This window comes from Pleurodeles waltl, chromosome 5, assembly GCF_031143425.1.
Source record: "Pleurodeles waltl isolate 20211129_DDA chromosome 5, aPleWal1.hap1.20221129, whole genome shotgun sequence".
Classification (NCBI taxonomy): domain Eukaryota; kingdom Metazoa; phylum Chordata; class Amphibia; order Caudata; family Salamandridae; genus Pleurodeles; species Pleurodeles waltl.
In genome coordinates, this window is record NC_090444.1 from 102,287,979 (window position 1) to 102,309,347 (window position 21,369).

General features: G+C 41.9%; 1 protein-coding gene across 1 annotated transcript in view; it reads right to left on the reverse strand.

Annotated features, from left to right (window-relative positions):
* The window catches only part of LOC138295417 (clusterin-like), a 271,036-nt gene that overhangs the window by 11,270 nt on the left and 238,397 nt on the right, over nucleotides 1–21,369 (reverse strand). Inside the window, exon 8 of the mRNA XM_069233707.1 lies at nucleotides 234–275. Coding sequence (XP_069089808.1) covers nucleotides 252–275 — 24 coding nt within the window. The 3' untranslated portion in view covers nucleotides 234–251. The remainder of the gene's footprint in view (nucleotides 1–233; nucleotides 276–21,369) is intronic.

A 21,369-nucleotide genomic window follows, 5' to 3' on the forward strand; every position in this document is an offset into this window, starting at 1 on the left:
CTTGCAACAAGAGATTTCAATTTTTATTGCTATAAAATGTATTGTCCATTTTTAAGAATTCATAGGTGCTTTCAAATCACATAAACTGACAAATTGTTGCTAGACCTTTTATGTTTTTGTGATAAATACTTTTGTTTTGCTTCATTAGATAGGGTAGGTTTTAGTTTTTGTCACACAGAAGGTGGATTTCCATTTATGTTGCAGATACATATTTTGTCTTTCAGTGTACATACCTCAGCTGGAAAAAGCCTTCACTCTTCTTTCACTGGCATCTTCTGAAACAAAGGACAAGCATAAAAACAGAACAGTATCACTGCTCTTTAAATGCCACACATATTTTAAATAGAACTTTCAATTTTATGTTCTCCATAGTAATATGGTATAATTTATATTTTTAAATATGCAATTTGTTATACAGGGTAGGTGAAAAAAGTTGAATTTTAATCATGCGAGCGTGTGTGATAAAATGGCATATTTCCCAAATTAAAAATATCATACTCATATTAAAGAATACACACCTACATATTAAGTAATACAATTGGGTTTAGATCATGAATACCTTCTAGGGATGTATGATTCATAATATTGTAACTAGCTAGCTGCTATTTGTCCGTGTTGCAAAGTCATAGTTCTGTTATTTCCCATTGTTGTATCTAGTTAATTTTGTTGGTAGCTGACAGATGTACGAATTTACACTGTTGAATTCTCTCAGTAATTGGGAAGTGATATTTTGTGTTTCTGATTTTATTTTTACTCTCAGTTTAAAGATGTGTTTCACAGGTTAATCCTCTATACAATTTGTTATTTCTTTGCAATAACAGTAGGTACACATTTACAGGGTTTCTTGTCAGTCAGTCATTAACAACAGTACTATGACATTAAAATCACCAAGTGCCCCTTCACATCCATGCTGTATAAAGTCTGGATGTTCTATTTATAGCTTCATTATTTATTATACAGTTTGTAGTAAATGGCTTTCTTCCAGGATACAACTAGCCAAAGTTGACCGCAGTGATCAGTGTTCATTTGCAAGTGCCTTTATTTGATATGCCTTACCATTAAATATGATTCACTTGACAAATATTGCTTCGCTACTCTAGACATTTCCTCCACTTTCTCAGAAAGGTATATCTAAAAATGTAGATCTAACTTGGCATTATGTACTAAATTTCAACAAATGAGCTGATGGTCTGGTGGAAACTTGTAAACATACAAGTCTTTCAAAAAGTATAGTACTAACTGTATGCATTTTACAAGATGTGCTTTTATGATTCAGATGGTAGACTCCACTAATTACTTCATCGACTAGAAAGTGTTCCTATTCTAAGCAATGGAACATCCCTAATAGAAAAAACACTGTTCCTTTGTTCTGTGTGTAAGATTAAAAACAGTGGTAATGTTTTTTTTAGCTGTTGATCTTTTCATTGGATTTTATGAGGAGGCTGATTGCAAGTCATGAGTTGATTAAAAGTGCAGCATTTTAAAGTTTGAGTGACAGCATAACTTAAAACAGCAAATTCTTACTAAAAGAAAGATGAAAACTATACATTTTATCCAAATCATTGGTCTTGAGAGAACAAATAAGGCATTATGGGCATTATTACAACTTTGCAGGAGGGTGTTAATCCGTTCCAAATGTGATGGATATACCACCCGCCGTATTACGAGTCCATTATATCCTATGGAACTCGTAATACGGTGGGCAGGATATTCGTCACATTTGGGACGGATTAACACCCTCCTCCAAAGTTGTAATCAGGCCCTATATTCTGATCTACTTATTGGTTATAAATGGCAACTTCTTTGTGTTGGAAAGAGCTACAGCAAGCCTCCATTTTTTCAAACACCAAAAGGTTAGCCATTATCTTGTTGAATTTGGTAAATCCTTTGCCTGTAGGACCTTTTGAATATAAAGGATCAGGATGGTGTAGTGTTCATAAACATGTCCTACTTTGTTTTTCTATATTTTGTGAAATTGGTTGGAAGAAATATTCTGCAGTTTCTGGGTGCCCTCTGGCAACAAGATATTTACATTTTCATTGCTCTAAAATGTATTGCCCTGTTTTAAGAATTCATAGGTTCTTTCGAGTCACATTAATGGACAAACTGTTGCCAGACTTTTTATGTTTTTATGACATGGAACAAAGTAACAGTTTCGGGCTGATCATGATGAAGCACACGCAGGCTACAGGGACCCAGTGAGGCCCACTGAACAAGAGTACCTGAAACCCTAGTTTGCAGAGAGCTGTGAGATCCTGTGCCAAGGACGCACCACACAGCAGAGATGCACAGGCTCGAGGAGCAGCAAAACTGTGGATGTGAGGTCCTGCATCATCATCAAGGATCTGTTGACGAGGGCTTGCATTGTGAAGTCTCATGTTGGGGATGCATCCCGCAGTCAAGATGATGCATTAGTTCTAAGGGGCTCTGGAACTGCGATGCGAGAACCTGCATTGTCGTCAAGGTTGCCGTTGACAAGAGATTTGCGATGCGAGTGCCTGTGTCAGGAAAACTTTGAACAGACAGCGTTTCTGATGTTGTCGCAAGGTTGATGCCAATTCCTTTGCACTGGGAGAACCCTTGCAGCAGAGATGATGTGTTGGTTTGTGCCACACAGCAGAGCAGAGGAGAGGAGTCAGTGCTACTGGGTCCACAGATGGACTGGCAGAGCACCTTGAGGCCCACTTCTCAGGGCCCAGGGCTGGGGTGGCACCACTTGGCAGTCTAAGACTTACAGATGACAGAGTCCTGGTGATGAGATCAAGGTTATTGAATCCTTCTGTCCCTAAGGCTCTATTCAGGAGGCCAGCCAACTTCAGACTTTAGAGTCACTCTGGGTTCAACAGATGTAGGCCCATGCCTTCTCACACAGGCAAGAGAGCAGTAGGCAGAGGGTTAGCACAGAGCAGCAGCCCAGCACAGTGGCAGTCCTTTCAGCAGCACTGCATTCCTTTTTCCTGGCAGAGTATCCTCAGGTCCAGAAGTGTAGGGAGGAGGCGGTGTTTGAGGTCCAATATTTATACCTGTTGCCTCTTCTCTGGAAGGTGGGAGAAGCTTCTAGAAATTCTCTTTGCAGTGCACAGGCTTTCTGCCTTTCCTGCCCTGGCTCCAGACTAACTCTAGAGGGTATGAACAACCAGACTAAAATGGCATTTTAAAAAACGCACACACAAGCTGCAATGGTAGACGGGAGACATGTTTTACAGGCTACTTAAGTGGGTGGCACAATGAGCACTGCAGCCCCACTAGCAGCATTTAATTTAAAAGTCCTCTGTACACAAAGTACCACTTTACTAGGGATTTATAAGTAAATTAAATATTCAACTTGGGGATAAATCAATATTACCATGTTTTAAGGAGTGAGCCCATACACTTTAGCACTGGTTAGCAGTGTTAAAGTGCACAGAGTCCTACGGCTAGCAGAAACAAGATCATCAAAAATAAGGGTTAGGAAGGCAAAATGTCTTGGGGAAGACCAAACCAAGGCTGACAGGTCTAGCAATGCTTTAGTACAAAAACGTATTCTATGGAGTATTCTGCACAGGATCACACAGTTGCTTTCAGTAAAAAAAAAAAACGGTGATGGCATGGGCATAAATGAAAGTGCACTAGATTACGCAATCTGTTTAACAATAAAAGGTGGCTCTGGCAAGAGTATGCATTGGTCAGCTATTGTTTGAAATTTGAAAGCACATTATATCGGCAACAAGGCAACAGTAAAGTAATGAATACTTTATTTGGACTTTCAAATTTACACGGTGCATAGTGACAGAAACAACACTAAGGTTTAGCACTAAAGCATGTTCTATAAAGAAGCTTGCTATGAATCACAAAACAAATTACATTTCAAAAGCACAAAATATGTGCATCAAAATCACACCTAAGCAGTTTATAGTTTTCTTTTAACAGTTCGGACAGAGTGTACTTTTTATGTTGTTTAGTGACAGAAATAGAAAGCCCTAGTCCTTCCAAGTGAGCCTTATCTCAATGTAGGACATTTATCTGTATGTAGAAGTGATTTTGAAACTTTTCAGATAAAGCAAGACACAGCAAATTTAACAAACCGGTTTAAAAGAAAAAAAAACATATTTTTACTTATAGCTCAACAACATCACTAGAAGTTTCTATCAAGTTGTCATAAACTCGAGCATGCTCACTATAATGTCTGCTAGCTAATTAGTGAGAATGTTTGTGATTTTTTTTCAAAGGTTCTGTAACACATGAAATATTTTCTGAAATTATGGCATTTGCCTTATCACTTATGAATATAACTTTTTAGGTAAGCATTTTTAAAATGGCTCTATAAGTTTCAGTTGTTGGGAGATACGCCAAACAGTTAAAAAATCCAAAGTCTCTTTTAAGAGCCTCCACACTCCTTAAAAAGCGTATTGTTATCACCTGTAAGAATGTGTAGATGTTTACAAATTTATATCACGTTCTATTGATAAAGGTACACAAACGCCTAGTATTACATGAAGAAGGTTTTATGCGGTAATTCTTTCTCTTTCTTTTAACTGTACCTGGGCTCTTTTCAAAGGGTATATTTCGGTCAGGATTAAGATTTAGGCAGCAAGTAGAATAAAACTGAGCATGGACTGTGTTTAGGGCACCGTCTTCTTTGAACGATTTCAGGGCAACTAGAACAACATTCGCTCATGCTTTAGACATACATCACCTCTTTGTGCACCAGAAAAGAGATTACTGCCAGGAGTGTTGTAGTACACTTATAAAGAGTGCCAGCTTCTCCTATGCACTTTTGCACTGCCACAGAAGATGCACCTCCCTGTGAAGGAATACTGTCAGAGTCACCAGATCCTCGGGGTCTGCGCCCGTTCCCAACACGTCCAAAACTGAACAGCTCCAAGACTCTGATAGATAAATCACAGAGGCTAAGAGAGTTCAAGAGGGGAAGAGGGGATTAGGAAGGGAAACAGCTGGGAAGGAGACCTGTAGTAAGAAAAAGGTTAGAACACACAATATGACCAGCCGGTTAAAGTTGGCTAAATACGACACTAGGGGCCAGATGTAGCAAACTTTTGCAAGTCGCAAATGGCCCGAATCACAATTTGCAACCCCGCAAAAGTGGAAATGGGATGCAAAAAATCCCATTTCCGACTCGCAAAATGCCACGCGAGCCATTACTGACTCGCAAAAATAGCGACCCCATTTTGCGACTCGCAAATAGGAAGTCGCAATTTGCGAGTCGCAAACCAAATGCAATAGCCACTCGCAAATTGCGACTAGTCGCAAAAAGTCCATTTTACACTTCCAATTTACCACTAACTCAGAGCAGGTGGTAACCAGAACCAAAGTATAAAAGGAGACCCAGAGGCACCTGGGTTACTCAAGATGGCGGAGATATATGTGATAGGAATGAGGAGGAGAGCCCACGCCGCACAGCAGAGGAGGAGGAGGAGCCAGAGACAGGAGAAAATATATACAGAACCAGCAGACACTTTTCCAACAAACAGAGGAGGAGATATATGAGAAATATAGACTCAGCAGTGCAGCAATACTAGATTTAATAGATTTACTCAATCCGCAGCTTCAACGCCAGACTGTGCTCAGCTGCGCCATCCCTACGCATGTGCAAGTGCAATGCTCACTGCACCTCTTGGCCTCGGGTAGCTATCAGGGGGTCATTGCTGTGGCAGGTGGGGTATCCCAAAGTGCACTCTCACGGTTCTTTAGAGCATTCCTAGATGCCTTACTCACACACATGTCCAGATACATATACCTACCCAGGATGAGACAGAAATCAACAGCACCAAGTTGGAATTCTACAGGATTGCCAACTTCCCCCATGTCATAGGGTGTGTGGACGGGGCACATGTACAGATCTGCCCTCCTGCAAATCTGGAATATCTGTTCCGCAACAGGAAGTGTACCCACTCACTGAACATTCAGGTGGTATGTGACGCCCATTCTGTTATCACTGACATGGTTGCCAAATTTCCAGGGAGTACACATGACTCTTACATTTTCAGGCACAGTGGGATACACCACCGCCTAGAACGCGGGGAGTTTGGAGACGGATATCTCCTAGGTATAGCTGAATACACCTTGCAGACATACACACAGGTCAATGTGGAAACCATCTATGCCCAGCTAACATTGTACATTTTGTGCCAAACAGGTGACAGTGCATATGCACTACGACCATGGATACTCACCCCGTACTTAACACCCAGCAATGAGACAGAGAGGCGATACAACAATGCCCATAGGAGGACCCGAAATATCATAGAGAGGACCTTTGGACTGCTGAAGTCAAGATTCCGATGCCTCCACAGAAGTGGAGGTGCCCTCCAGTATAACCCAGTAACAGCTTTCAAGATAGTTGGCGCATGCGCTATCCTGCACAACATTGCAACCAGACGTGGGCTACCTCTCACCCCAGAAGACCCTGATTCGGAGGATGAAGAGCAAGAGCTACCACTTCGCCATCATGGGGATAGAAGCATTGCAAATCAAGGCAGACTGAGACGAGACCACATTGCCAACCAATACTTTGGAAGGTACGTGCTAACTGTCACCACACTCACTAATGTCACACACAAAGAGTCCAGGTGTGAAGTGGAACTAACAAGTGATTTAATTATGTGCACCAAACAAAACTATATACATTAACAACAGTTCAGGGGCTGTAAAAGTCCACCTGGCATGAGGACACATTGACCTCATGTGCCTCTACCCCAGGACAGTGTGGAGCTCATATTCTACGCCGGCCTCGGCCAGCATGGCTGGTACCTGGTGTGTCAGCAGTGCCCTGCCTTGCACCTTCCACTGCGCAACACCCTGGTGTCAATGGCTGAGACACTGCTGATGGTGGAGCCCTCCTCGCTGTCCTGTGGCGTGTCAGCCGCGCCCCTAGCCACCTGCCGTGCCTCCATGATATCTACGGCATGGCTGAGACGTCCCAGTCCACGTGCCACATCACTGGCAAAGTGGCCCATGTCTACTTGGAGACTGACCGTGCGCATTGAAAGGCCAGTAGTGTTCACAGCCAGCCTGACGATGGAGGCAGACATGCGGTCCAGCCGGTGCAGTAGCTGCCTGTCACGACGCCTTGCACCCTCTCTCTCAGTTATGAGTTCTGCCACCAGTTGTCTCATTGAGAGTGCAAGGTCGCCGACATGTGTGTTGAGTTGTTGCAGCTCTGTGTGTACCAGCTGCATACCACTGTTTTGTTTTTGCTCCATGCGCTGCATTGCCCCTGATATTCTCCGTATCTCCCGTGTCTGCAGGCGCTGACCCCGTAGGAGTGCGGCCTCGGCGGGCGACATGGAGGCGTCCCCTGACTCAGCCTGCGGCTCTGGTGGTACATTTACACGTCGCCTGCGACGCAGTGGAGGCTCTGTGTCATCTACTGTGGCACTGTGGCTGGGACCAGGTGCTGGCTCACTCACCAGTATGGCAACGGGTGCATCATGAGGGGACTGTGTGTGGGTGGTGCAGGTCTCTGTGGTGGCTGGTCCTGACTTCTCTGCAGGCTGGTGGCTGACCTGTGGCCCCTGGATGCTTTGGTTGGCGGTGGTGTCGTGTGGGAGACCTGTGGTACATAGGGAACACACTGTCAGTATCTACCATCTGTTATCAACTTCCTAATAAACTGTTGCCTATCAACTGCCTACTTGACTACATTGCCCATAATGCACCATGCAGGTGGTTGCTACTCTGAAATGGAGCTATTTTGGTTGTGCATGCTACTGTGTACAAGGTGGGTGGGGGTATGGCATATTTGGGTGTACATGCATGTCTCATGGTACTCACCGGTTGATGGTCCTGGCTCTGAAGTATCCAGCTCTCCCATCCCGCACACTGCCTCTGGCTCCAAGGTCTCCTCAACTCTTTCCTCCAGGGGTGTGGGTGGTGGTATTGTGGACGGTCCCCCTCCAGTGCCCCTCATCTCCCGGAGCCACTCTGCCACCCTCTCCTTGGTCCGGGAGCGCAGGTCATACCACCGTTTCTTTAACTCTTCTATGCTCCGGTGGCTGACACCCAGGGAGTTCACCTTGTCTTGGATTTCCATCCAGATTCTTCTCTTCTCCACCTCTGGCACACTGAGGGCTGCCCTCCCAAAAAGTTGTTCATGGTGCTGGCAGCACTCCTCTGTCAGCACCTCCAGCTCTTTCTCTGCAAATTTCAATTTGCGCTTCCTTGGTGTCTAAGACATGGTAGCTGCTGTTCTCTCTGTTTGCAGTTCAGCAGTTTAAAATTGGTGTGGTCCTCCCTCCTCCCAGGTGTATTTGTAAACTTCCTGGCTGTGATGTCATCATCAAGAACCAGGAAGTGTTTTCCAGGGTGTTCTGCTGCACCTGCATTCAATTTCCAACACAGTCGCAATTTGCGACACCCACTTGCAAATTGCGTGTTTGTTTTTAGTGCGGTCGCAAAAAGCGACCTCGCAAACAGCGGACTCGCAATCTGCGGTGCGACTTCATTTGCGAGTCGCAAATTGAAGTTGCTTTTTCTTCTTGGATACCATTTAGCGAGTCGGAAATTGCGAGTCGCAACGACTCGCAATTTCCGACTCGCTAAATTTTTCCTCCCTACATCTGGCCCTAGGTCTTGATTCCCTTGGCGTAAATCTGATAATTCACGATCTGCTGACTGTGTTACAGTTCTACAATCAAAAACTCTCTCAAACTCACTAACAGTATTTCTCCAGTTGTACAACAAGGGACTATTTTTACGCACAAGAGGAATTGCCCAAGTAGCTGCATCCCCAGCCAAATATGATAACAAGAAAGCTACTTTGGACTGGGCATCAGGGAAAGTATGTGGTCTGCAGGTGAAGTGTAGCACTTGAACCAGGAAAGATTGCGCTTTCAAAGGGTCACCTGAGAAACGTTCTGGGGGAGCTAAAGGAATTGCGGAAGGAACATTTAGGGAAATGTTTGTCGCATTACTTCCAGAAGCCTGAGAAGAAGTACCTGGCCAGGACACACCTGTGGGACTTTGTTCTTTCTTCTCTACCTTATCTTGCAACTGACTCACTCTCTCAGCTAAGCTAGTTGTCAATTCTTTGGATGATACCACCTCTGCCTGGAGCTGGGTGATAGCCTTGACTAACTCGTCCAGCATGGCCATGCTGAGAACATACACAACCAGGAGGATAATAATTTGTGGGCTCACTATTCTGTCAGAGTCACCAGATCCTCGGGGTCTGCGCACGTTCCCAACACGTCCACCACTGAACAGCTCCAAGACTCTGATAGATAAATCACAGAGGCTAAGAGAGTTCAAGAGGGGAAGAGGGGATTGGGAAGAGAAACAGCTGGGAAGGAGACCTGTAGTAAGAAAAAGGTTAGAACACACAATATGAAAATTATATCTCCTGAAATCAATACTGGACTATGACTCTAAGCATAGTCATTCTGAAAACATGAACAATCTAAGAATTAAGTTTAAAATGACTAAGTTTCAAGATGGCCGGATACATGTAAGGGAATCAAGATGGATTAAATGAAAACTTTCTTATTCAAGTACTTTCCTTTACATGAGAATTAGAAAAACATTCTGACTAAATTTTAAACCAGTCATATAAATCCTTTTTTGAGAATGCATACTAGGACCATACAATATTGCATCTAGACACTCTGATCTTCTGTGTACTCTTAAAATGTTTCAACACAAATTGCGCATATTGTAGATTTTTATATATATATATATATATATATATATATATATATATATATATATATATATAGTAAACACCATAAAAGGATTGTGCACCATGAATAACACAATATGGAATCAGGAAAAACAAATCACATAACTTGTCAACTCGAATATTACATGATAAATATCTTAGAATAGTGGCATACAATAAACAACATGAATTAAACTCGAGGATAGAATCGTGCGTCTTGCCGATTCGAGTGTCACCATGTAAAAAGCCAAGAAATGGTAGTATGCAATGAATATCAAAGTCAAATCATCATTAAACGAATCGCGCGTCTTGCTGATTCGTAAACCACGATGTAAATGCCAAGAAATAACAGCTCATAATGAATAACAAGATCAAAGTACAATGAAACGAATTGCGTGTCTTTTGCCGATTCTTAAGCCACCATGTAAATGTCAAGAAATGGTAGCGCGCAATGAACAACAAAGTTAAAACACCATAAAACGAATCGCGTATCTTGCCGATTCTTAAGCCACCATGCAACTGTCAAGAAATGGTAGCGTACAATGAATAACTAGATTAAATTATCATGAAACGAATCGCGTGTCTTGCCGATTCGCAAGTCACCCTGCAAATGTCACAAACACTCAAGCGCATATTTCGCACGCGCAAAGTACTCTGTCAAATCATAAAAGAATTAGGCCCATGAACATGAGAGTTCTCGATAACGGCATCGGGAGGCCCGCCCAACCACCGTCTTACCGCTCAGAACAAGGATCTCCAAATGAAGAATGAAAGTCAGATGTCTGGAAGATCAAAAAGGCCACCGGGACAGGAGCTCAGGAAGTAGCTGCTGCTCTGCACCGGGACCTCTGAATAGTGAGCACTTGGAGCTGGGCTGGCTCCTTTTTGTAGTCTTGGCCCAGCCCACAACCACACCCAGGCATGTTGCAGGGAAAGTCTCTAGAAAGCCCTGGAAAGGGACCACACCCTAATACACTCTGAAAGCCTGCAGCAATACATTGCAAATGAACAGCATTTGTAAGCACATTAAAAATAAGTCTTCAGGATTGAACTCTGCAATGGAAAAGGTTAAACAACAACATATCAGCACAATGCATAAATTACGTTGTTTTGAGAGTGCTGGGTTTTTGCATTCTAGTCGCCAATAGAGCGCGCACTGCCCTGGTGTTGACAAATACTCACTAGACAATTGCAGTGGATTAAACTATTTTGCTAATCATGGAATAGGCAAAATCAGTTTGTTTCTTTAACACACCGAAAAAAGGAAATACAAAGAGCAGAACTGGGTTAAAAACACCCAAGTTCCTTCTGCTGGTGGACCTGAAATAAGTGTATTTGATGGTCTAGACTGTTCTTTTGGTTCTCCATGGCAAAATGAGGTCCAGGGAGAACCACAAGAGCTGCTCCAGCATCCCATGTACCGATAAGTTTGGGTGGTTTGTGGGGCGGTCACTGGATTTCATTTCGTTGTTGAGCGCCACATCAGTTGGGTGAAGCAACCACAACCCCTTGTATTGGCTTCTGTATTTTGTGAACGTGTGGATAGCTGCAGATGCCCACTATAAGAAATGCACATATCTTTAACTATGATTTGTCACAGTGTTGTTCTAAAATTACATAGTTACTGTACGTTATAGGCATTAGTAGTTCTTAAATCAGAGGGAACAAAAAGTGTTTAGCTTGCATGGTATGGTTATAAATAACAGAACATGAGTAAAGAGCATTCCTTTCAAAGTAAGTGAATCAAAAGTATGATTATGAATTTCACCTTCCATGATAAATTTGAAAAAGACACTGAACATGACTCACTGACTCACGTTTTATTCAATCGTTAAAATATGTAATTTTGTTCTTCTATATATTTCATGTTTTTGTAGTACTGATGTACAAGCTTGTTATCCTTGACAGAGCAGCTGTCACCAGTCAATTATGTGAGACTGACATGGGAAGGGGCTTTGGCTCTACCCACATGTGGGTCGCAGGAGTACAGGATCTGACTAAGTAGAAGTTGTGTGATTCCTCTGAAAGAGTGCTTGTATTGCACTTCTGTTGGCTGTTGGAGTGTTTTCCTTCTCCTAACAAGGCCACAATGTTAAAAAATCATGGATTTGTGATAATGCAGCAGCATGCATGAGGCCCTCTGCGCACACATTGATTGTCCCTATTCATTTTACCACAGCTCAACCACTGTTTCAGGATTGTGTAGGGCTGGGCTATACTTATCTCAAAAAACTATAACTCGTGCCCTAAGTTAACTATAACTTGCACACCCGCCATGCACAGTTTTCTCATCAATAATTTTATCCTCCGTGATATTATGAATAATGTCATAGAAGATGTCATGACTGATGTATTATGTGGGGTTATTATAGGTGCATGGCTACGGCACGAGTTATAGTTACCTTAGGGCACGAGTTATAGTTTCTTGAGATGAGTATAACTATAACTGCTGAATTTCTATGGTTTTGTGTGTGTAAAATCTGAACCTAACTCTAATGTCCTTGTAACCTTTGCTTTTTAGTGAATTTCTATTTTTTTTATTCTGTTTCCTAACTATAACGTCCCTGTAACATTTGTTTTCCAGTGAATGTCTAGGGTTTTTCAAATGTGGAGTAAAATGCCCATCACAATGCATGGTGGGGGGCTTGAAGACAGGACCTGGTATTTTGCTGCCCCACTCAAGCTTGCTGCTCTTGCCTGCTCTTCTCCTTGCCATCCATTGTCCATGTCCATGTCCCTGCTCCCTCAATACAGCTCTGTGTGGCGGTTGTTCTGCCATTGCCCTTCCCATCTGCTATAAACAGTTCAGTTGCTCTCCCATCCACCTTCTCCCTACCCTCTGTTGCCCGAGTCCATGCTGCAGCCCCCTCCCTCCTGCCCTGCATGGCCCAATGTGCTGCCACTGCCCTCCATTTAGTTGTATGTCCCAGCCCACTTCTCCTACCCTTAACTGCATAATTCTATGCCCCATCATTGCCCTCCTGCTTAGCCTCTGTGCTTCAATGTCTGTGTATGTCCCAGCTTCCTCCTTTTTTTCCAACCATGTTCCATGGACCTACCACTGCCCATCCTATCTACTCTGAGTGCTCTGCTGAGCTGCCACTGCCCCTCCCACCTGCCTTGCATGGTTAGATGGCTGCTGCCTGTCCCCTCTCCTCTACCACCTCCATCTTGCCTGTCTGAGTTCAATGCCCTTATCCCATCCCTCCTGTACTCCATGGTCCATTTTGCTGCCACTCCCTTCCGTCCACCATGCTCTGTTGTGCTGCAACTGTTACTCCTGCCTACCCTGTTTAGCGTGCTGTGAAGACCCTTTCACTGCCCTCTGATCTGTGTCCAGCCCCTACCCTTCCCTTCTGTCCTCCATTATCCTTTGTGCATCTCCATGCCCCTTCTGTCTTGCCCACCACTGTCGATGTGTTGCCACTAACCCTCCTGCTTGCTGTGCATGGTCTTCTGTGCTGCCATAGCTCCTCTGACCTGCCCTCTGTGGTCAGCTTGCTGCCCTTGACCCCCCTTCCTTCCACTGTCTGTGTGTATGCTGTTAAATACTCACTGTTGCCCTCTTTTGTGTGTTGTGCTTCCAGTACCCATCCTGTTTGCCCACCATGGTCAGCTTGCTGCTCCTGCCGTGCACCCTGCACTCCGTTTTACATGTGCAGGCCAATATCCCCTCCCTCCTGCCTTGTCGAGTCCATTGTCTTGCCCGTGCCCCATCGATCCTGCCCTTCATGGTCTGTTATACTGCAACTGTTCCTCTGTGCCGTATGGTCAGCTTGCTTGCCCTCTGTGGTGTATTGTGCTGCTGCAACCCCTGATGTCGGTCTTGTAAGGTCAGTTTGGTGCCCCATTCCTCCTGCCCTCTGTGATCCATACTTGCCAACATTTTGAACTTGGTAAGAGGGAGATTTTGAAAAAGAAAATACTGAGGAATTGATTTTCCCCCTTGGCTTATATTGAAAAAGAGGAGATTCTAGACAGGAGAAACAAAAAAGAAACCCCTTTTGCGCTTAAAAACATTGGGAGTCTCCTGTCTGAATGAGGTCTGTTGGCATGTATGGTTATACTGCCACTGCCTCTTACTTCTGCCCTTAATGGTCTATTATACTGCCACAGCTTCTCTTGCCTGTCCTACATGGTTGGTTTGTTGCCCCTGCCCCCTTGTCCCAAGCCCTCCATGGTCTGTTGTGCTGCCACTGCCCCACCTGCCTATCTAGCATTGTCAACTTGTTGCCTCTGCATCCTTGTCCTGCCCTCAATTATCTGAGTCCATGACCCTGACCTCTACCTCTGCACCGTATTCTAATAAACAACTAGACTGCTAGCGTTCTATATTTGTTACATAAGTGTGGCACGCCTGACATCATGTTGATGTACTCAAAACTGTAATACCTAAAGCATTTCCTTTAGAAATTATACAAATGAGAGGGTCTTATACCCATAAAAATGACGGTTCGTGCTCTAAAAAACTAAAACAAGGACATATTGTCTGAGCTCTCAAACAGTCACAATGTACTTTTCAATTATTTTCTATCTAGATGTTTTTTATCCAGCTGATAACTTGATTATATGTTTCACTTAGGGGAGAGAATGTGGCGTTATGGCCATAGCTGCAGACTTGGCAACTGGGGAACCAGATTCGAGTTTCAGAGTCAGCGCAACATCCTGTCATTCTGGCAAATCACTTAGGGCCATATGTAGCAAAGGTTTTTACCCATTCTGTGTCTATGGGAAAAAGTGTTGTATATATGTCCCTTAATCTCCCCATGCATAAAACCAAAATGAATGTGTCCTTGTGTAATGTAACTGATGCTCATGTAATGCACTCCAATACCTTCGGGTCAAGTGTGTGCTATATAAAACTGGAAAAGAAAACAAAAAAAATACATGTTTTGCACACTTCTGTCATTGGGCTATACCTGGGCTACATTTGGGTACCATTTGTGCTACATTTGGGCTATTTATTCTCTGGTGGCTATCCTGGGAAACGTATTTGTTCCCTAATCTCATTAACTGCAGTATCCTCGGTATAAAATGCTTTCAGTTTTCCACTTTGATTCCATCAAGATGGTGTTCAGATGTGCCACACTTTTGGCACAGATTCACATAGCTAACACTTTAGTTGCTCATTAGAACACTGTAGTAAAGCTGCTGATTACCAGGGAGTTGACTGGCAACCTACTGCTGGTGTTAAAAGTGCATGTTTCAGTCTGCATTTCAGAATGTTTTAATGAAATAGAAGAGGACGATACTTGAGAACTCACTTAAAATGTGTCCTAATTTTTCTTTCTACAGCACTAATGATTATTTCTATGGCAATATGCCCCCCCCCCCCCACCCCCTCATTTTTGTTCCTTTCTAAATTAAATGCTTTAAGTTTTATCAGTTTGATTCAATCAAGATGGCTTCAGGTGTGCCATACTTTTGTCATAAGTAAGACTGTTAGCGCTCTAGTTGTTCTTTAGAACACTCTGGGAGGCTGCAGTAGAAAACAAGGGAATCAATTCTATGTCAGGACCGGAGGCTCAGATTATGCTTCTCTTTCCATGCTTTATTTTACTCACCAGCCAATAAAAATAGAGATTTGTTTAAAACTACATTTACATAACTCCAATAATCATGTGACCAACCATAGAGAGAGACCACATATATAAATTCCTGACATCACAAGACTCTCTCTTTCTTTGCTAATAAACATTTTTTAACTCGAGTCTGTAATAATCTGAAACAGTCTTATAGCAACGCCATAAGTTCTTCAACCAGAAACTGGAACCTGAACACAAAACTTCTCCTTAATTGGAGTCCATATGAAAACTGACCAAACCAGACCCGAACCTTGGGATCCCAGAAGACCAAGTCCCTGAGTCTTGCAATGGCTGCCAAAACAGATTGTTCAAGTTGTCACCAACCAATCAGGATTGACTTTAAATTAGCCAATCAGAACATATCCGAACACCAACTGTCCAGATATGCAAATGTATTTTCCTTTAGTATCTCAACTGAACGGATTTACACCAAATAACAACAAACATTGGCAGAGCTAATATGTCTCGCCTTTGGGGCCTTATAAGTGTTTAGGAAGAGCTATTGGCTTTGCCAATGTCTTTAAGGTAAGTTGTAGAGCAGCATGGGTGCTGTGCAACATGTTGAAAAGGTTATAATAAAAAAGTGTTATATGCATTTTTGTTACCTTATACATAACCAGTAAAACATTATTTATTTAAACTTTGATTAAACTGCTTGAATCATTGTTTTTGCATGTTTAAATAATTCTACAAAATTAAGTTTTTTCATAATTTCATATTTAAGACCTCAGGTTTTTTGACGCTTGGTAGTATGTTTAAGAATTTAAGTGGATTGCTAAAATGTGTTCCATATTTACAAATTGGGGCAGTTTTGAACTTGCAAACATACTCTGTATAATTGTTTTCCAAGGCATGGAAAACTGCATCGATTTCAGCTTGGTGCAGACAATGTTTGTGAGAATTTCATTGAAATTACCAGTAAACATGGGCCCACCAGAGCAGAAAATAGGCCCACAAACAGTTACAAAATGCCACACACACCGATCAGTGTGACCAGTTACTGTGGGAGAGCAACACATAAGGCACCCATGGCCTACATATTGAGTAAAATATAAGAACTGATGGAGGCAGTGAAAGTGCTCTCCAAAAGTGCAACCAAATGTTAGCATTACCACATAATGTATCGATCTTGGAAGGATGAGGGGCTGTGGCCAATGCACACAGATTTCTTCAGTGGGTAAAAAAAATAGTTACATTTTAGTTTTATACTTGTAGGTAGCTGTATGTAGATTTATTAAATGTGTGGACAATGATGATGGAATCAGGAGTATATGAAGGCGGTGGCGGCATTGCATACTGCAGGAGGAGGGGGTAAAAAATGTCTTTAAAGCATAATGAGCAATTATAAAAAAAATTCAAGATGCATATGGTTCAGCCCCATCCATTGCCCCATATAATTTACTATCAAAAAGATTTGCAATGAGAAACTATGGCGCCATTGAGATTTGTCTCAGAAGCAGACAAACTACAAGCACACACATCATTTAAAAAACTCAAGCAAAGTAAATAAATTAAAGCCACTGCCTTTTTATGTCACTACTGTTGGAGTGTAGCTTTTATAATCAAAAATAATATAAACTGTTTGCAAATTAATCCATAATGATGCCGCATAGAAAATGTATTAATGTGCTTTTTACTAAACGTGCATTTGAAATGTGCCCATGGAGAGTGGCCACCAATGTATACGATGATAATTGAAACTGACTAATAATGAAATATTAATGTACTAATGTATGATTTTGTATTAGTATTAAGAGTTATATGTTAAGGTTTTTTGCTAATTAATCACTAGGCCTTAGTTAGCATGTGTCGGGGCCTAGCTGCCCGGTTTCATATCAAATGTGTTTTTCTAACGTGCAATGTGCTGACTTGCTGAAGGACATGTAGCCGTAATTTTCCAGAAGCTAGAAGAGGTGTGTAACCATAGTAAATTCTTTCTCATGAGACTCGACTTGCTCAAGGACACATTCTTGCTGGATGTAACAGTGTAAACTTGCAACAGTTACAAGGTCGCCTGAACTGACATAGACAATGGAACTAGTGACTGGGTCTGTGATAAGACCGCAAGAACATAAAATTGTACCTGACATTCTACCAGTTGGAGACGTCAATTACAGAAGCCAATAAACTACATGAGAACTGTTATGGGGTGACAATCTTAATGAGGCGACAAGTCAACCATTGGATGGAGATAGTGGTGCACCAAAACTTGCCCAATTGGAAATTAGGGGACTGTACAACAAGTTTGATATAATTCTTGGACACGAGGAGAAATTATTATTATAAGCCATTATATGCCACTCTTTTGCCGTAGCCATTACATGCCTTTGCCATTGCCTAGACATTTTGTCACTCTGTCTTAAAGACTTTGCGGTTTGATGCTTCGAACCATCCTTACTTTGCCTTGCCTGATTCATACTTTTCCTCCTTATGAGGGAGGTATTCCTTATTGCCCGTCTTACTGAACTCTGCTGTGTTTCCTGGCTGATGGCGAATCAACTGATGTCCTGAGGATGAAGACTGACTCTGTATGCTGGCCCATTACGGAGTGTAACTATATAATGATGAAATTGTAATTGTTTGTTTGCCTTTCCTTTCTAGGTACCAACTGCTTCTTTTGATAGAGACCATAGTTAGAAGTTTTCGAAATTTGTGTTGCTAAATTGTTTTGCATGAGGTCAAACATGCTAATGCTAATTCGAGGTTAGTTAAGGAGTTCACTAAACTGACGCAAATAGACAAATGACTGAATTTATGCTTTGTTGAATAATGCACTAATGTTACTCTGCTTAAGTTAAACCATGTTGACGTTGTGTTTTGTTCTAATGTTTATGGTTTTCGCTTTGATGAAATCTTATTCGAATTGCCATATTATAACAGTGCTAATGTGTTTTATGGTATTGAGACTAATAAACTTGCTAGTAGAAGTGTAACCAATAGGGAATAAATATCATAAATCTTACTAAATTCTGTGTGGTTATTCATGACGGAAAGGTCATGGTGCGTTTCAATTCTTCCTAATGTCATTGATTAATTTGATTGATTTGCTATTGTGATTGTTGATGAGGTTATTGATCTATTGATTGACATGCTGACTAGTTATCTCATCCTAAGGTGTCTCCAATCAGGGTCAAAAGATTCATTGGCCTAAAACGAGTCCCAGTCTAAATAAAGTATCTAGTAAGGGACGCGTTATCACTACAAAACTGGGATAATGTGCCCACCACCCCTTCCCTTCGTCTCTGGTAATTGAGGAAATCCAGAAATGTGAACTCTGGGCTCTTAGATAACATTTGGGAGGAGAGCAGTAAATCTTCACTGTGCACAACTGTCAGGGGCTTAAGCAGGAGGAATGCAAAATAGCGCCTAAAAGTTTTGATGATGCAGCCTTTGTTAACAGCACTAGGCTACAAGCATGAAACGTGAATATGCTGATGGGTGGCGCACACTTTACTGAGTGATTTCATTTCCACATGTAATTTTAATTTGTGAAGATGAAAGTGGACACATGTGACCCAGTCGCTCACATTGTGTTTTCAAGAACAGTGGTAATACAGCTTGACAATTTGCAGTAAAAGAAAATATTTACACCAAGGCCCCCTCCTCTTACACAATCACAGGCACACACATACACACATGCAAACTGTCCATGTAGAGTGCAGAAATTCCCATTTCTCTGCGTTGCACTCTAGGCTCTCCTCTCTGGTAAACAACTATATGGTTTTTTTCAGAAAAAAACACATGAACCAACCTCACACGACAATGGCACTCACAAAATACAAAGCAGATGAGTTTCAGAGCTGTCTTAGTCATCAAAGCGAGAGGGACAGGCATCTAGTTTATAGGGTCTCATACAATAAGAATTGCTGTTATAGAGGCAGAACTTGAATTGCCAGACTGCAGCCCCATGCCCTACTAAGAGAGAACGTGATGCTAATGCACTATTGCCCAATGTAGTTGATTAAACACTTTCAACTTCGCATTTCAGACAGTTATATGTGTGCAAAAGGGCATTTTTCCATCTCTATTAAATTTTTAAAAAATGCCAACTGCTTTCATGTGAATAAAAGCTCTGCATAACACCAGGATCTCATTTGGGCACAGCAGAAATAAACACACAGCAGCAAATAATGTTTGAGAAATAATGATGGCTTGTGCTTAAACATCCATATGAAATGAAGATAAAACTATTTTGATAAAACTATTTTGATGAAAACATCTTACTTTCTCAGTTTTAGTCGGGGATCACACCGAATGGTTGCAGAGCCCCAGCAGTGGGCACAATGAAAGAAGCAGGGACTCCCATGTTATGAGGTACATGGGGAGGGACGAGGGGGCAGGCAGAAAAGGCGCTGCTTCACCAGAAAGTATTTCATTTTTAAGACCTAACACAAGCAAGCAGCCTGCAACCATAAAACACATGTAAATGTTAGCAGTATAATATAGTCTTCAGTAATATAAGCATTGACATTGTGCTTCAGAAGAGCTGTTCAGTCCATCTCGAGAGCTGTTCTTCCTTCCAGAGTCAACACAAGTGGGTTGGCAGCAATGTGTGTTTTCCATTTGTTAATGGGGGTTGGGAGAGGAGAAGAAACTGGGACTCTTCAGATATGCAGAAATCAAGTGGTATTGTCAGTGATGTTCAGTCCACCGTTTAAAATCTCTGCATCCAGATGGACTGAACATCACTGACAATACCACTTGATTTCTGCATATCTGAAGAGTTCTCAGGACTGCATTGATTCCACATTCCAATTGGAATCTTCACTCATGATGCTTTTTGAAAATCCACCAGTGTCAGCTGTGCAGCCACTGAGCAAACCATCTTGTACTACTTGAGGAAGGCCGAAGCTGAAACGTTGTAGTAGAAATATATTTTTGTTCTTTAGTGAGATCATCTGTTTGAGTCACTTCTTTCTTGGATATATATATATATATATATGTATATATACAAACAAACTTGCCCCCCTTTGAGCGTGTGGCCAGCACTCTTGTGTGTAACTATGCAGTGGTGGTGCTGGTCCATGGCAGGGCAAGCCATTAAGTATCCAAATGCTCACAGTCCCAGTATCCAGGAAAGGAAAGGACCGCACGTGAAGTCAACTGCACATTAATCACTTATTCCCAAAAAGTTGGTAAAAACGCCCAACACATTTCGGTCACGAAGACCTTGATTGTGGGGTAACATTCCATAGTCCATCATTTGTGTTTAAATACCACTACTGCATAAAGTGACAGAGATTAATTAAATGTCTTGGATATCCAAAATTGATTGCGTATTCCACTTCATAATTCTTGTTCACAGAGTACATAATACTGTGTTCACATTTTACCTTTATGCACTGCATGTGCATTCTAAATGTACCCTTATAGTGCATGCTGATACATGTGGTCTAGAGTGACCCGTTTGTGAACAAACACTTTTTGCTTCATTTTCTCCCATAAATGATGGTAAATCTTTTGCATTCAGTTTGAAATTGGCTGTAATATCCATGAAACTTGTTATGGTAATACCAGCCATGTGATTCTTTCACCAATGCTATTGTACCCAGTATACTCCAACCTACAAACAACGTATACCATGCTTAAACAGTTGCAAATTAACTATACTTGTACATAATTATGGGAAATGCACAATCACTTAATTCAAACAATTACCCAAAGTGATATTGACAGTGTTACTATAGATCGTTCATAGTGGCTGTTTACCAAAGAAAGCTTGTGCAATGAATTATGGTGTGTGTAGTTACAACCATCCGTAACATTTCAACAACAACCTGCTGTTTTGAATACTGAATGCCAATGGGGCTCAAATACCTTTTAGCTGTGTGTATTGTATATTGTGTGTTCCAAACAGGGTTGAGTCCCATCAATCACCTGGATTTTATATCATTTGCACGCTAACCTTGTTTGCTATTGAGTATAATCTCTATACATATTTACATTGGGAATGAATGAACCAGTGTGTGTGTGTTGTTTACCTATATAAACAAAGATTACAGGAAGTTATAGGTAGGAAACAGAATTAAAAAAACTTTAGAAAGTCACTTAAAAAAACAAAGGTTACAGGGACGTTATAGTTAGGTTCTGAATTTACTTGCACAAAACCAGAGAAATTCAGCGGTTACA